The sequence below is a fragment of the Cherax quadricarinatus genome, chromosome 14 (assembly GCF_038502225.1).
Source record: "Cherax quadricarinatus isolate ZL_2023a chromosome 14, ASM3850222v1, whole genome shotgun sequence".
NCBI lineage: Eukaryota > Metazoa > Arthropoda > Malacostraca > Decapoda > Parastacidae > Cherax > Cherax quadricarinatus.
In genome coordinates this window covers 47305817-47323316 of record NC_091305.1, presented here as the reverse complement: position 1 = coordinate 47323316, position 17500 = coordinate 47305817, and the positions used below count along the sequence as shown (strand labels likewise).

The following is a 17500-nucleotide window of genomic DNA, read 5'->3' as shown; positions in this document are numbered from 1 at the left end:
TTATGGGGAATCAAATACAAAATGGGAGTTAACAGTTACTTTTTGCTGATGATACTGTGCTTTTGGGAGATTCTAAAGCAAAGCTGCATAGGTTAGTATACGAGTTTTATGAGGGTGTGTAAACGAAGAAAGTTGAAAGTGAACACTGATAAGAGTAAGGTGATGAGGGTATCAAACAGTTTAGATAAAGAAAAATTGGATATCATATTGGAGGGAAGTGAATGTGTTCATATATTTGGGAGTTGACTTGTCAGCAGATGGGTTTATGAAGGACAAGGTTAACCATAGAACTGATGAAGGAAAAAAGGCGAGTGGTGCTTTGAGGTGTCTGTGGAGACAAAAAAAAAAAAAAAAAAAAACCATCCATGGAGGCAAAGAAGGGAATGTACAAGAGTATAGTGGTACCATCACTCTTATATGGGTGTGAAGCACGATTTATAAATGCTGCAGCAAGGAGGAGGCTGGAGGCTGTTGAGATGTTGTGTCTAAGGGCAATGTGTGGTGTAAATATTATGCAGAGAATTCGTAGTGTGGAAATTAGGAGGAGGGGTGGAGTTACTAAAAGTACTAGTCAGAGGGCTGAAGAGAGGTTGTTGAGGTAGTTTGGCCATTTAGAGAGGATGAAACAAAGCAGAATGACTTGGAGAGCATATATATATCTGTAGTGGAAGGAAGGGTAGGGGTCGTTCTAGGAGATTGGAGAGAGGGGGGTAAAGGAGATTTTGTGGGAGAGGGGCTTGATATTCCAGCAAGTGTGTGTGAGTGTGTCGGATAGGAGTGAATGGGTTTCAGGACCTGATGAGCTGTGGGAGTGTGAACAGGATATTTTGTGAAGGGATTCAGGGAAACCGGTTAGCCAGACTTGAGTCCTTGAGGTGGGAAGTACAATGCCTGCACTTTAAAGGGGGGTTTGGGATATTGGCTGTTTGGAGTGTCATCTAAACTGTCATATCTGAGTGCCCCTGCAAAGACAGTGATTATATAGGAATGATGGTGAAAGTGTTGACGGACGAGTTTTTTTCCTTACATTTTGGGTTTTTCTTTCTTTTTTGGATCACCGTCTCGGTGGGAAATGGCCGTTAAAAAAAAATAAATAAAAAAGTAATTGAAAAGTTCTGTATTAGTGATGCACTAAAACTATTAATGAGGTATGTGTCTACATATCTGCTCTCCCTTGCCCTACAATCGTTCATCTTTTTTTTTATTTTACTTTTATGCCTTTATAGGTAGTAGGTTGGTAGACAGCAACCACCCAGGGAGGTACTACCGTCCTGCCAAGTGAGTGTAAAACGAAGCCTGTGATTGTTTTACATGATGGTAGGATTGCTGATGTCTTTTGTCTGTCTCATAAATATGCAAGATTACAGGCATGTCTTGCTACTTCTACTTACACTTAGGTCACACTACACATACATGTACACATTTATTTATACACACTCATCTGAGTTTTCTTTGATTTTATCTTAATAGTTCTTGGTCTTATTAATTTTCCTTTTATATCCATGGGGAAGTGGAATAAGAATCTTTCCTCCGTAAGCCATGCGTGTTGTAAAAGTCAACTAAAATGCCGGGAACAATGGGCTAGTAACCCCTTTTCCTGTAAAGATTACTAAAAAGAATAATAAGAAGAAAATTGTCAAAGTGGGAAGTCTGAATGTGCTTGGATGTTGTGCAGATGATAAGAAAGAGATGATTGTGGATGTTATGAATGAGAAGAAGCTGTATGTCCTGGCTTTAAGTGAAACAAAGCTGAAGGGGGTGGGAGAGTTTCAGTGGAGAGGAATAAATGGGATTAGGTCAGGGGTTTCAAATAGAGTTAGAGCTAAAGAAGGAGTAGCAATAATGTTGAAGGATAAGCTATGGCAGGAAAAGAGGGACTATAAATGTATTAATTCAAGGATTATGTGGAGTAAAATAAAGATTGGATGTGAAAAGTGGGTTATAATAAGCGTGTATGCACCTGGAGAAGAGAGAAGTGTAGAGGAGAGAGAGAGATTTTGGGAAATGTTGAGTGAATGCGTGGGGAGTTTTGAATCAAGTGTGAGAGTAATGGTGGTTGGGGATTTCAATGCTAAAGTGGGTAAAAATGTTATGGAAGGAGTAGTAGGTAAATTTGGGGTGCCAGGGGTAAATGTAAATGGGGAGCCTTTAATTGAGCTATGTGTAGAATGAAATTTGGTAATAAGTAATACATATTTTATGAAAAAGAGGATAAATAAATATACAAGGTATGATGTAGCACGTAATGAAAGTAGTTTATTAGATTATGTATTGGTGGATAAAAGGTTGATGGGTAGGCTCCAGGATGTACATGTTTATAGAGGGGCAACTGATATATCGGATCATTATTTAGTTGTAGCTACAGTTAGAGTAAGAGGTAGATGGGAAAAGAGGAAGGTGGCAACAACAAGTAAGAGGGAGGTGAAAGTGTATAAACTAAGGGAGGAGGAAGTTCGGGTGAGATATAAGCGACTATTGGCAGAAAGGTGGGCTAGTGCAAAGATGAGTAGTGGGGGGGGTTGAAGAGGGTTGGAATAGTTTTAAAAATGCAGTATTAGAATGTGGGGCAGAAGTTTGTGGTTATAGGAGGGTGGGGGCAGGAGGAAAGAGGAGTGATTGGTGGAATGATGAAGTAAAGGGTGTGATAAAAGAGAAAAAGGTAGCTTATGAGAGGTTTTTACAAAGCAGAAGTGTTATAAGAAGAGCAGAGTATATGGAGAGTAAAAGAAAGGTAAAGAGAGTGGTGAGAGAGTGCAAAAGGAGAACAGATGATAGAGTGGGAGAGGCACTGTCAAGAAATTTTAATGAAAATAAGAAAAAATTTTGGAGTGAGTTAAACAAGTTAAGAAAGCCTAGGGAAAATATGGATTTGTCAGTTAAAAACAGAGTAGGGGAGTTAGTAGATGGGGAGATGGAGGTATTGGGTAGATGGCGAGAATATTTTGAGGAACTTTTAAATGTTAAGGAAGAAACAGAGGCAGTAATTTCATGCACTGGTCATGGAGGTATACCATCTTTTAGGAGTGAAGAAGAGCAGAATGTAAGTGTGGGGGAGGTACGTGAGGCATTACGTAAAATGAAAGGGGGTAAAGCAGCTGGAACTGATGGGATCATGACAGAAATGTTAAAAGCAGGGGGGGATATAGTGTTGGAGTGGTTGGTACTTTTGTTTAATAAATGTATGAAAGAGGGGAAGGTACCTAGGGATTGGCAGAGAGCATGTATAGTCCCTTTATATAAAGGGAAAGGGGACAAAAGAGACTGTAAAAATTATAGAGGAATAAGCTTACTGAGTATACCAGGAAAAGTGTACGGTAGGGTTATAATTGAAAGAATTAGAGGTAAGACAGAATGTAGGATTGCGGATGAGCAAGGAGGTTTTAGAGTGGGTAGGGGATGTGTAGATCAGGTGTTTACATTGAAGCATATATGTGAACAGTATTTAGATAAAGATAGGGAAGTTTTTATTGCATTTATGGATTTAGAAAAGGCATATGATAGAGTGGATAGAGGAGCAATGTGGCAGATGTTGCAAGTATATGGAATAGGTGGTAAGTTATTAAATGCTGTAAAGAGTTTTTATGAGGATAGTGAGGCTCAGGTTAGGGTGTGTAGAAGAGAGGGAGACTACTTCCCGGTAAAAGTAGGTCTTAGACAAGGATGTGTAATGTCACCATGGTTGTTTAATATATTTATAGATGGGGTTGTAAAGGAAGTAAATGCTAGGGTGTTTGGGAGAGGGGTGGGATTAAATTATGGGGAATCAAATTCAAAATGGGAATTGACACAGTTACTTTTTGCTGATGATACTGTGCTTATGGGAGATTCTAAAGAAAAATTGCAAAGGTTAGTGGATGAGTTTGGGAATGTGTGTAAAGGTAGAAAGTTGAAAGTGAACATAGAAAAGAGTAAGGTGATGAGGGTGTCAAATGATTTAGATAAAGAAAAATTGGATATCAAATTGGGGAGGAGGAGTATGGAAGAAGTGAATGTTTTCAGATACTTGGGAGTTGACGTGTCGGCGGATGGATTTATGAAGGATGAGGTTAATCATAGAATTGATGAGGGAAAAAAGGTGAGTGGTGCGTTGAGGTATATGTGGAGTCAAAAAACGTTATCTATGGAGGCAAAGAAGGGAATGTATGAAAGTATAGTAGTACCAACACTCTTATATGGGTGTGAAGCTTGGGTGGTAAATGCAGCAGCGAGGAGACGGTTGGAGGCAGTGGAGATGTCCTGTTTAAGGGCAATGTGTGGTGTAAATATTATGCAGAAAATTCGGAGTGTGGAAATTAGGAGAAGGTGTGGAGTTAATAAAAGTATTAGTCAGAGGGCAGAAGAGGGGTTGTAGAGGTGGTTTGGTCATTTAGAGAGAATGGATCAAAGTAGAATGACATGGAAAGCATATAAATCTATAGGGGAAGGAAGGCGGGGTAGGGGTCGTCCTCGAAAGGGTTGGAGAGAGGGGGTAAAGGAGGTTTTGTGGGTAAGGGGCTTGGACTTCCAGCAAGCGTGCGTGAGCGTGTTAGATAGGAGTGAATGGAGACGAATGGTACTTGGGACCTGACGATCTGTTGGAGTGTGAGCAGGGTAATATTTAGTGAAGGGATAGTAGATGGTAGTAGGTTGGTAGACAGCAACCACCCAGGGAGGTACTACCGTCCTGCCAAGTGAGTGTAAAACGTAAGCCTGTAATTGTTTTACATGATGGTAGGATTGCTGGTGTCTTTTGTCTGTCTCATAAATATGCAAGATTACAGGTACGTCTTGCTACTTCTACTTACACTTAGGTCACACTACACATACATGGACACGTTTATTTATACACACTCATCTGATTTTTCTTTGATTTTATCTTAATAGTTCTTGGTCTTATTACTTTTCCTTTTATATCCATGGGGAAGTGGAATAAGAATCTTTCCTCCGTAAGCCATGCGTGTTGTAAAAGTCAACTAAAATGCCGGGAACAATGGGCTAGTAACCCCTTTTCCTGTAAAGATTACTAAAAAGAATAAGAAGAAGAAAATTGTCAAAGTGGGAAGTCTGAATGTGCGTGGATGTTGTGCAAATGATAAGAAAGAGATGATTGTGGATGTTATGAATGAGAAGAAACTGGATGTTCTGGCTTTAAGTGAAACAAAGCTGAAGGGGGTGGGAGAGTTTCAATGGAGAGGAATAAATGGGATTAGGTCAGGGGTTTCAAATAGAGTTAGAGCTAAAGAAGGAGTAGCAATAATGTTGAAGGATAAGCTATGGCAGGAAAAGAGGGACTACAAATGTATAAATTCAAGGATTATGTGGAGTAAAATAAAGATTGGATGTGAAAAGTGGGTTATAGTAAGCGTGTATGCACCTGGAGAAGAGAGAAGTGTAGAGGAGAGAGAGAGATTCTGGGAAATGTTGAGTGAATGCGTGGGGAGTTTTGAATCAAGTGTGAGAGTAATGGTGGTTGGGGATTTCAATGCTAAAGTGGGTAAAAATGTTATGGAGGGAGTAGTAGGTAATTTTGGGGTGCCAGGGGTAAATGTAAATGGGGAGCCTTTAATTGAGCTATGTGTAGAAAGAAATTTGGTAATAAGTAATACATATTTTATGAAAAAGAGGATAAATAAATATACAAGGTATGATGTAGCACGTAATGAAAGTAGTTTGTTAGATTATGTATTGGTGGATAAAAGGTTGATGGGTAGGCTCCAGGATGTACATGTTTATAGAGGGGCAACTGATATATCGGATCATTATTTAGTTGTAGCTACAGTTAGAGTAAGAGGTAAATGGGAAAAGAGGAAGGTGGCAACAACAAGTAAGAGGGAGGTGAAAGTGTATAAACTAAGGGAGGAGGAAGTTAGGGCGAGATATAAGCGACTATTGGCAGAAAGGTGGGCTAGTGCAAAGATGAGTAGTGGGGGGGTTGAAGAGGGTTGGAATAGTTTTAAAAATGCAGTATTAGAATGTGGGGCAGAAGTTTGTGGTTATAGGAGGGTGGGGGCAGGAGGAAAGAGGAGTGATTGGTGGAATGATGAAGTAAAGGGTGTGATAAAAGAGAAAAAGGTAGCTTACGAGAGGTTTTTACAAAGCAGAAGTGTTATAAGAAGAGCAGAGTATATGGAGAGTAAAAGAAAGGTGAAGAGAGTGGTGAGAGAGTGCAAAAGGAGAGCAGATGAAAGAGTGGGAGAGGCACTGTCAAGAAATTTTAATGAAAATAAGAAAAAATTTTGGAGTGAGTTAAACAAGTTAAGAAAGCCTAGGGAAAGTATGGATTTGTCAGTTAAAAACAGAGTAGGGGAGTTAGTAGATGGGGAGAGGGAGGTATTAGGTAGATGGCGAGAATATTTCGAGGAACTTTTAAATGTTAAGGAAGAAAGGGAGGCGGTAATTTCATGCACTGGCCAGGGAGGTATACCATCTTTTAGGAGTGAAGAAGAGCAGACTGTAAGTGTGGTGGAGGTACGTGAGGCATTACGTAGAATGAAAGGGGGTAAAGCAGCTGGAACTGATGGGATCATGACAGAAATGTTAAAAGCAGGGGGGAATATAGTGTTGGAGTGGTTGGTACTTTTGTTTAATAAATGTATGAAAGAGGGGAAGGTACCTAGGGATTGGCGGAGAGCATGTATAGTCCCTTTATATAAAGGGAAAGGGGACAAAAGAGATTGTAAAAATTATAGAGGAATAAGTTTACTGAGTATACCAGGAAAAGTATACGGTAGGGTTATAATTGAAAGAATTAGAGGTAAGACAGAATGTAGAATTGCGGACGAACAAGGAGGTTTCAGAGTGGGTAGGGGATGTGTAGATCAAGTGTTTACATTGAAGCATATATGTGAACAGTATTTAGATAAAGGTAGGGAAGTTTTTATTGCATTTATGGATTTAGAAAAGGCATATGATAGAGTGGATAGAGGAGCAATGTGGCAGATGTTGCAAGTATATGGAATAGGTGGTAAGTTACTAAATGCTGTAAAGAGCTTTTATGAGGATAGTGAGGCTCAGGTTAGGGTGTGTAGAAAAGAGGGAGAATACTTCCCGGTAAAAGTAGGTCTTAGACAGGGATGTGTAATGTCACCATGGTTGTTTAATATATTTATAGATGGGGTTGTAAAAGAAGTAAATGCTAGGGTGTTCGGGAGAGGGGTGGGATTAAATTATGGGGAATCAAATTCAAAATGGGAATTGACACAGTTACTTTTTGCTGATGATACTGTACTTATGGGAGATTCTAAAGAAAAATTGCAAAGGTTAGTGGATGAGTTTGAGAATGTGTGTAAAGGTAGAAAGTTGAAAGTGAACATAGAAAAGAGTAAGGTGATGAGGGTATCAAATGATTTAGATAAAGAAAAATTGGATATCAAATTGGGGAGGAGGAGTATGGAAGAAGTGAATGTTTTCAGATACTTGGGAGTTGACGTGTCGGCGGATGGATTTATGAAGGATGAGGTTAATCATAGAATTGATGAGGGAAAAAAGGTGAGTGGTGCATTGAGGTATATGTGGAGTCAAAAAACGTTATCTATGGAGGCAAAGAAGGGAATGTATGAAAGTATAGTAGTACCAACACTCTTATATGGATGTGAAGCTTGGGTGGTAAATGCAGCAGCGAGGAGACGGTTGGAGGCAGTGGAGATGTCCTGTCTAAGGGCAATGTGTGGTGTAAATATTATGCAGAAAATTCGGAGTGTGGAAATTAGGAGAAGGTGTGGAGTTAATAAAAGCATTAGTCAGAGGGCAGAAGAGGGGTTGTTGAGGTGGTTTGGTCATTTAGAGAGAATGGATCAAAGTAGAATGACATGGAAAGCATATAAATCTATAGGGGAAGGAAAGAGGGGTAGGGGTCGTCCTCGAAAGGGTTGGAAAGAGGGGGTAAAGGAGGTTTTGTGGGTGAGGGGCTTGGACTTCCAGCAAGCGTGCATGAGCGTGTTAGATAGGAGTGAATGGAGACGAATGATACTTGGGACCTGACGATCTGTTGGAGTGTGAGCAGGGTAATATTTAGTGAAGGGATTCAGGGAAACCGGTTATTTTCATATAGTCGGACTTGAGTCCTGGAAATGGGAAGTACAATGCCTGCACTTTAAAGGAGGGGTTTGGGATATTGGCAGTTTGGAGGGATATGTTGTGTATCTCTATACGTATATGCTTCTAAACTGTTATATTCTGAGCACCTCTGCAAAAGCAGTGATAATGTGTGAGTGTGGTGAAAGTGTTGAATGATGATGAAAGTATTTTCTTTTTGGGGATTTTCTTTCTTTTTTGGGTCACCCTGCCTCGGTGGGAGACGACCGACTTGTTGAAAAAAAAAAAAAAAAAAAATTCAGGGAAACCGGTTATTTTCATATAGTCGGACTTGAGTCCTGGAAATGGGAAGTACAATGCCTGCACTTTAAAGGAGGGGTTTGGGATATTGGCAGTTTGGAGGGATATGTTGTGTATCTTTATATGTGTATGCTTCTAGACTGTTGTATTCTGAGCACCTCTGCAAAAACAGTGATAATGTGCGAGTGTGGTGAAAGTGTTGAATGATGATGAAAGTATTTTCTTTTTGGGGATTTTCTTTCTTTTTTGGGTCACCCTGCCTCGGTGGGAGACGGCCGACTTGTTGAAAAAAAAAAAAAAAAAAACTTTTATGCCCTTATATTATCAATCACACTTTCATGAAAAAACTACTCTCAACTAACACTGCTAACCCCTACCTCATACCTTTGTTTTTTATATTAATACCAAGGGTTTCTATTTTCTTATTTTAGCACAGTATACATCATTACCTCACACAGTCTGAGTTATACTTAATTTACAGCTAACCACTGTAAACTTGCCAAAAAAAATATCAATTTATATTGCCAAGACATTAGTGGAATGTGATGCACAATTGAATGAATTAACAGAAAAAAAAGTTACAAAAAAGTACTTAAACTTACTTAATACTAGAGTAGCTGTTATGTTCACGCTGGTAGTCATAACGTGAAAAAGGGCCCTTCAGCTTGGCACCAATATGTAAAACATCAATGGTTTCCTCCACAGCTATGTTGCCCCAGTGGGACACTTCAATAACACGTTCAAGCTTTGTTACAGCCAAAAACGGGGAGTTATTTTCAAAATGAATATTCATGGGATCCTGAAAATGGACCATAAGAATTAAACATTCTGGGCATTTACCAAGTATATAATATATAACAGTTATACCTACAGATACAGAGGATGGGGGAGGGGAAGGAGGGGTTACATTCCTAGATCCAGAGAAACTAAAAAGCAAGAATAACACAAAATTATGTTATTATTGTAAATTTTGTTTTACATTTCGATTCAATGTGAATCTCAAGGCAATATCTCTAAAACATCACTAATATGGTTAGTATTGGCATTTTCAAATAACACCAGGTGGGAAATCTATCAAGCCATAAAAATGTTGAATAACTGAATCTATTCACTGGTTACATATCAACAAAAGCTGGACAACCAAAACCCATAAATAATGAAGCACTGAATTTGAAGGGAGTGTATGAATAACTTATTAAATAACTGAGGGAAGCCAGTTTAACAATCTCAATTAAAAGAATTAAAGCCTACCATTAAGTATCCTTAGAATTCTAAAATGCAAATAATTTACAAAACTGTAGGATAATTTAAAAATCAAGAATTATTACCTCAGAGAATCCAGCAACACCATCATATGGGCCATATGTTATTGAAGTGTCTGTGTGGGTAGTGGGCTTGAGGCGTGAGTAGGATTCAATGTTAGGAGATGGAAGTGTAACAGTAGTTGTCTGGGTTGTGGTAGTGTAAGGGCTGAGGACGTAATGATTCCCAGCATAACGGACTAGCTGCTTCTCTCCTTGCTGGATGGTGGCTGGGTATGGTTCAAGCAACTGGGTCATGATGATTTCTACCTCAACCTAGAAGAATTTATAAAATAAAATATAAATTTTTTTGTGAACTATTACACTAGATGAAAAACTTTTCATCAGCAACTAAGATAAATGTAAATGTTATTCATTAAGTTGGGAATGTCACTCGAATTTCCTCATTTAACGCCCTTCCTCAGTCAAGGCATTGATAGCCTTATTGACAGTTAATTTATACGAAAGTCTATTACTTCAGTGCATGCAGAAAACATTTAACTACCTCAGAGCTGCCTGCTCTTACCAGTCAGACTCTGGAGGCCTAAGTGTTGAGAGGAAAAAAGGCTGTGGGCTCTCACCAGAACTTTCTGTAATAAACTGAATCCAACATAGTGTCATGCAATGTTTATTGAAACAGCAAGACCATTCCACAAATGCTGTCTGAATATGCTATTCAAGTGCTGTCAGCAATACTCAAAGTATGTGAAAAATCTATTACCAATTTTGTAAATGAAAATACATGTGTATGTTAATTATGATTTGATTCAAAAGCAGCACTTAAGTAGGCTAAGATGTATACTTTTACCTCAACAGCATCCTCCCCCCAGTGTCATCTATGTAATGTATCTTGCTTTTATGCTTCATCTAAACTTTGTGGTTCCTTTTCATATTCTTGATGGTATACAGTATCAACAAACTCATGAATAAGACATGTGCAACACATGGCTATCTTTATTGTCAAATATTTCTCCTATGTGCAGTAGTAGTTTTGAGATCAATCCTTGAAGCCTAAAGCAAAGGCATGCAACCAGACCTTATATATTGGCACATAAGTGAGGTGTAGCAGCTGGTGGTGATGTCACAGGGAAGCATGGCTCATTGGTGGCAGTAGGTTATGCGAAACAGTTGTTTAACAAAGGAGTTGCAGAAGACTTCCTTTGTACCAGATACCATGGTGTTATGTCAAATAAGTATAGGTATAAATAACAAAAAAAGGCACAATACCGTGACTGGAACGATACACAAATAACCCGCACACAGAAGAGAGGAGCTTATGACGATGTTTCGGTCCGACTTAGACCATTTACAAAGTCACACTAACCAGAAGTGGAGCACGACAGCTATATATAGGCAGGAGGAGGAGGAGGCAGCAGCGGCGGCGACGGCGGTGGCAGCAGCAGCAGTAGTAGTAGTGGGGAACTAAGGAGGAGGAGCCAGTCAAATATAAAGACAGGGGAGCACTGCAAGGAAGCTAGGTGCCCACAGAGGGAGAGCAAGTGCACAGTGCATGCTTCTGCTCCTTCATTATTTATTTCATCACTTCCCCTTCCCCCCACCTCTGTGCACTTGCTCTCCCTCTGTGGGCACCTAGCTCCCTTGCAGTGCTCCCCTGTCTTTATATTTGACTGGCTCCTCCTCCTTAGTTCCCCACTACCACCACCACTACTACTACTACTATAACTACTACTACTACTACTACTACTACTATAATAACTACCACTACTACTACTACTACCACCATTACCTCTTCCTGCCTATATATAGCTGTCGTGCTCCACTTCTGGTTAGTGTGACTTTGTAAATGGTCCAAGTTGGACCGAAACGTCATCGTAAGCTCCTCTCTTCTATGTGCGGGTTATTTGTGTATAAGTATAGGTATCATATGACTGATGGTATATAGCACTGACATGCTGAGGAATAAAGACACTTGTGCAACATTTTGGTATCTTTATTGCCCAAAACATTTTGCCTAAGCTGCAAGCTTTAACTGAAACATTTTGCCAATAAAGATGCCAAAGCATTGCACTTGAGTCTTATCAGGTTGTCAGTAATTTGAACCATCAATAATATATACTGTTACACAGCAACATCATAGTATGTTGGTATAGAAACCAATCATCAATGCATGTCTGAAGTTGTCAAAAAGAAGTAGTGAATAACTTGAGTTTAAACTTGTTGACAAGAGGTTCACAAGGTTTGATTATGGCAAGCAGGTAGAACTGATATGCAAGATTCACAGATGACAAGAAAATACACCAAAGTGAAGAAGAATAATAAGAGAAAAGATAACAATGAGGATTTTTTTGACCAAGGAAAAAAAATTGACAGTCAAATGTAACTTCTGGTGCGGCAACTTTATGCAATGGATTTAGTAATTAAGCAGATGCTGCATTTATATACACTGCCTGCAACCAAGCAGATGCCTATGACTTTTCCAGGCTAACTTTTATGACACAAACATCATAGCAACAACTTCAAACACTAACAACCACTACCTTAGGAACCATCTTACCACCATCCTTCCCTACAAGATCATCCAACAACCACTTGTCTCCAATATCTTTATGACCATATCTCCACGACTAACATGGTTATACCGGATATTCTTTCAATACAGGGACATTGCAACTTATTCACCAACACATTACAATTTTTAACATATATTAAATTTTTTTTAAATATTTATTACAGTGGACCCTCGACCAACGCTAGCATCGTCTAACGCTAAATCCGACTAGCGATACATTTTAACGCAAAAATTTTGCCTCGACTAGCGCTAAAAAACTCGACCAACGCGATTCGTTCTATCCAAGACGCGTCCACTTGTGGCCAGTGTTTACAAGCCAGCCAGCCACCACGGTCCCATCCAAACATACAATCGGAACATTTCATATTATCACAGCGTTTGTAGTGATTGCACCTGCAAAATAAGTCACCATGGGCCCCAAGAAAGCTTCTAGTGCCAATCCTACAGCAAAAAGGGTGAGAATTACTATGGATATGAAGAAAGAGATCATTGCTAAGTATGAAAGTGGAGTGCATGTCTCCGAGCTGGCCAGGTTATACACAAAACCCCAATCAACCATCGCTACTATTGTGGGGAAGAAAACAGCAATCAAGGAAGCTGTTCTTGCCAAAGGTGCAACTATGTTTTTGAAACTGAGATCGCAAGTGATAGAAGATGTTGAGAGACTGTTATTGGTGTGGATAAACGAAAAACAGATAGCAGGAGACAGCATGTCTCAAGCGATCATATGTGAAAAGGCTAGGAAGATGCATGACGATTTAATTAAAAAATGCCTGCAACTAGTGGTGATGTGTGCTAATGCTAGTGGTGATTTCAAAGTGAAGCCTTTATTGGTGTATCACTCTGAAACTCCCAGAGTGTTCAGGAAAAACAATGTCCTCAAGGACTTGACACCTCAAGTCCTAATGGAAGGAGATTCCCCTTTTAAACACTAACACCATCCATACTCTCCCCTCCTCCCATCCCATCAATCACCACCAGATCTTCATTAAAGGTAAGTGTCTTATTCTATTGTTATTAATCTATTGTTATTGTTGTTATTGTAATTATTCTATTGCATTAAACTTAATATTTCATGTGGTAAATTTTTTTTTTCATACTTTTGGGTGTCTTGCACGGATTAATTTGATTTCCATTATTTCTTATGGGGAAAATTAACTCGACTAACGATAATTTTGACTAACGATGAGCCCTCAGGAACGGATTAATATCGTTGGTCGAGGGTCCACTGTATTGTAAAGTTTTTTATTATAAAAAAATACTTACATTTACAGTTTTGCCTGGCTGGAGAGCATCCTTCAACTCCACCTTGTAGAATTCAATATCCCGATGCTCCTGAACACGAGCTTCTCCAAACTTGAGGACTGTGCCACCTGACTAGATAATTAAAAAAAATAAAAAAATGCACTTCTGATGAATAGTATGTGGGATGTTGTGTAAGTAGCACTTTATGATTTACAACAAAAGAGCAATTACACTTTCAATAAGATATTCTGAGAACACGAAAAAATCTACAGATCGTTAGGGTTGTTCATAGACAGGGCAACATAATTTAACAGTGAATGAAGCATAATTTTTATACCATATCAGCACACGTGATCTCTCTGTGGACCTAGCTTTACAAACAATTTAGTCACAATTTACAACTTTAAATATTTTATGTCTAAAATAGCTTTCAAATATATGGAGAGATGTAGAAAAAGCTGTGAATAATATACAATGCCAATACGTTTACAATTAAGACTTGTGCAATAGTTAGGTATCTTTATTTTGAAACGTTTTGCCTACACAGGCTTCTTCAGTTGAATACAAAGGAGGCAGCAAAAGCAGTGGGGATGTAATGATGATGTGATCAGGCTATCACCCTCAAAGACAGTTTTGAAGTGTGTCTTTCAGCCTAGAGAAGTGTTCTGCTCCACAGTCTGGAATAATTCGAAGCTGAAGCATCAGAACAGACATATTGCCAAAGATGATGCGCAGAAAATATTCAAGATGGCGGAAGAGGTGGACCCTACTAGTAGAAAAGAATATATAATTGAGAGCCAGTGTAGCAAGCCTACTGGGCAGGTCCCTCTCAAATCCAAACCCTCTCACAAAGTTGTCAAAGATGTCCTTATACCAGGATACTATAGTGTTGCTGTGTCTGATAGTGCAACACAATGGTATCTTGGTACAGAGGACATCTTCAACAAATTTACTGCCTGACCACTATTACAAGTGAGATAGGTTGGATCTGAGAAGGACCTACCCAGTATGTGTGTTACCATGCCTCTCAGCTATTACATTCTCACTTCTACTGGTGAGCTCTGCCTCTTCTGGCATCAACATTTTCTGTGCCTCACCTTTGGCAATATAAAGGTCTTCATTCTGATGCTTCAGTTTCACACTGCTCCTCCAGGTTGAGGGATTGACCACTTCAAAACTGTCTTCAAGGGTGATGAACTGATTACATCACCTTGATATTAATAGTCTTCATTTCTACATGTACAATGTATACAGACTAGCTGACATCAATGACATACTATATAGAAAGCTCCAGATTATGCAGAGCATTTTGGGCAAATTAGATTAATTTTGTCCCTAGGCTGTGACCCACACCAGTCAACTAACACTTAGGTACCTATTTACTATTCAGTGAACAGGGGCAGCAGGTATCTTAACCCTTACAGAGTCGGTCCGGTATATGTACGGCTTGATGGCCAGTGTCGGTCCCGTATTTATGTGCCAAAATTCTAGCACCTTCAAATCTGGTGGAAGAAAGCTGGTAGGCCTACATATGAAAGAATGGGTCTGCCTGGCCAGTGTGCACAGTACTAAAAAAATCCTGCAGCATGCAGTGCATAATGAGAAAAAAACCCGACTTTTTCATTTAAAACCGGCTTTGCAGTGTATTTTCATGTGGTATTTATGGTTGTATTCTCTTTTTCTTCGTCTCATTTGATAAAATGGAAGATATATTACAGAAATAGAGATGATATTGATTGGTTTCACAATGAAAAGTACCTTGAAATTGAGCTCAAAGTAGCAGAAACGTTCGATTTTTGCCAACGTTCAAGAGTAAACAAATCACGCCACATGTCCAATACACGTCAACTGGTGAGTCTAATATTCTTTCACAAGTGCGCTGATATTATTTATACCAGTTTTACAATAATGCAGTAGTCTGCATAACAGTAATCTTCTGTTTTTTGTGAGAATAAAAATTCAAAATGGAAAGCAAGAGTAATATAAGAGCGGCCTGGAGACATGACTAATGAACAGAGAAAATGTTATTTTAGTGCCAGGAATGTCTGTCTCGTTTATTCTGGGCCCTATTTTGAAATTTGGTACTCAATCAAAAGAACAAATGGAGTTCTAGCAAAATAGTTATGATTTTAGTCAATTGGAACAACGGAATTGGCCGAAAATAGGGCTCAAAGTGGGCGAAATTGCCGATTCATAAATATTGCCGACATTGCTAACTCCGCGAGAGCGTAATTTTGTAACTTTTTCCATCAAATTTCATACTCTTGGTGTCATTACCATCAGAAAAATATTCTATTATTTTATAGGATTTTTTTTTTTTTTTGAAAAATTTTTGATGCTGAGAGTGAGTTAACCCCTTGACTGTCGAGACCCCAAATCCTGAGGAGTCTGCTGGTGTCGAAAATTTTTTTAAAAAAAAAAAAAAAAAAAAAAAAAAAAAAAACTTATGAAATAAGAGAAACTTGTCACGATTGTAATGACACCAAAAGAACGAAAATTTGATGGAAAACTGACGGAATTACGCTCTCGCGAAGTTAGCGACCTCGGCGATATTTACGAACCGGCAATTTCACCCATTTTGAGCCCTATTTTCGTCTAATTCCATTGTTCCAGTCAACCAAACTCAGCTATTTCTTTAGAACTCCATTTTTTCTATCGATTGAGTACAAGAAACTGCCCATTTACTGATTTCAACTACTCAATAACATGGTCAGAAATTTGCAATTTGGCCAATTTCACAAAAATTAAAAAATATGACAATTTCAAAATAGGGTCCAGAATGAACAATGCAGACATTTCTGGCTCTAAAATAACATTTTCTTTGTTCATCAGTCACGTCTCCAGGCCCCTCTGATATTATTCTTGCTTTCTATTTTGAATTTTTATTCAAACAAAAAATAGAAGATTTACTGTTATGCAGACTACTGCAATATTGTAATAATTGTATAAATAATGTCAACCCATTCATGACTGCATATTAGAATGGCTAGTTGGACATTTATTGGACAATGACATCATTTGTTTACTTTTGAACATTGGCAAAAATCAAACATTTCCCCTACTTTGAGCTCCATTTCAAGGGTCTTTTCATAGTAAAACTATTCTATTCTATTAAATGAGACCAAGAAAACGAGAATACAACCATAAATACTAGACGAAAATAGACCACAAAGTCGGCATTTTAATTAAAAAAAAAAAAAAAAAAAGTCATTTTTTTTCTCATTATGCACTGCATGCTGCAGGATTTTTTTTATATGGTGCACACTGATCACACAGACCCATTCTCTCACACGTGGGCCTACCAGCTTTCTCCTGCTTGATTTGAATCCACTAGAATTTATGAGTACGTATATATATATATTTATTTTTTTATTATCACACTGGCCGATTCCCACCAAGGCAGGGTGGCCCGAAAAATTTCACCATCATTCACTCCATCACTGTCTTGCCAGAAGGGTGCTTTACACTACAGTTTTTAAACTGCAACATTAACACCCCTCCTTCAGAGTGCAGGCACTGTACTTCCCATCTCCAGGACTCGAGTCCGGCCTGCCGGTTTCCCTGAACCCCTTCACATATGTTACTTTGCTCACACTCCAACAGCACGTCAAGTATTAAAAACCATTCGTCTCCATTTACTCCTATCAAACACGCTCACGCACCCCTGCTGGAAGTCCAAGCCCCTCGCACACAAAACCTCCTTTACCCTCTCCCTCCAACCTTTCCTAGGCCGACCCCTACCCCGCCTTCCTTCCACTACAGACTGATACACTCTTGAAGTCATTCTGTTTCACTCCATTCTCTATACATGTCCGAACCACCTCAACAACCCTTCCTCAGCCCTCTGGACAACAGTTTTGGTAATCCCGCACCTCCTCCTAACTTCCAAACTACGAATTCTCTGCATTATATTCACACCACACATTGCCCTCAGACATGACATCTCCACTGCCTCCAGCCTTCTCCTCGCTGCAACATTCATCACCCATGCTTCACACCCATATAAGAGTGTTGGTAAAACTATACTCTCATACATTCCCCTCTTTGCTTCCAAGGACAAAGTTCTTTGTCTCCACAGACTCCTAAGTGCACCACTCACCCTTTTCCCCTC

At 39.1% G+C, this 17500-nt stretch overlaps 1 protein-coding gene across 1 annotated transcript in view; it reads right to left on the bottom strand.

Moving 5' to 3' along the window:
- LOC128698401 (dolichyl-diphosphooligosaccharide--protein glycosyltransferase subunit 1) overlaps positions 1-17500 on the bottom strand; it is a 75038-nt gene that overhangs the window by 52265 nt on the left and 5273 nt on the right. Inside the window, exons 2-4 of the mRNA XM_070084992.1 lie at positions 13411-13521; positions 9642-9890; positions 8916-9112 (exon numbers count right to left, since the gene is read on the bottom strand). Of these exons, the coding sequence (XP_069941093.1) occupies positions 8916-9112; positions 9642-9890; positions 13411-13521 (557 nt within the window). The remainder of the gene's footprint in view (positions 1-8915; positions 9113-9641; positions 9891-13410; positions 13522-17500) is intronic.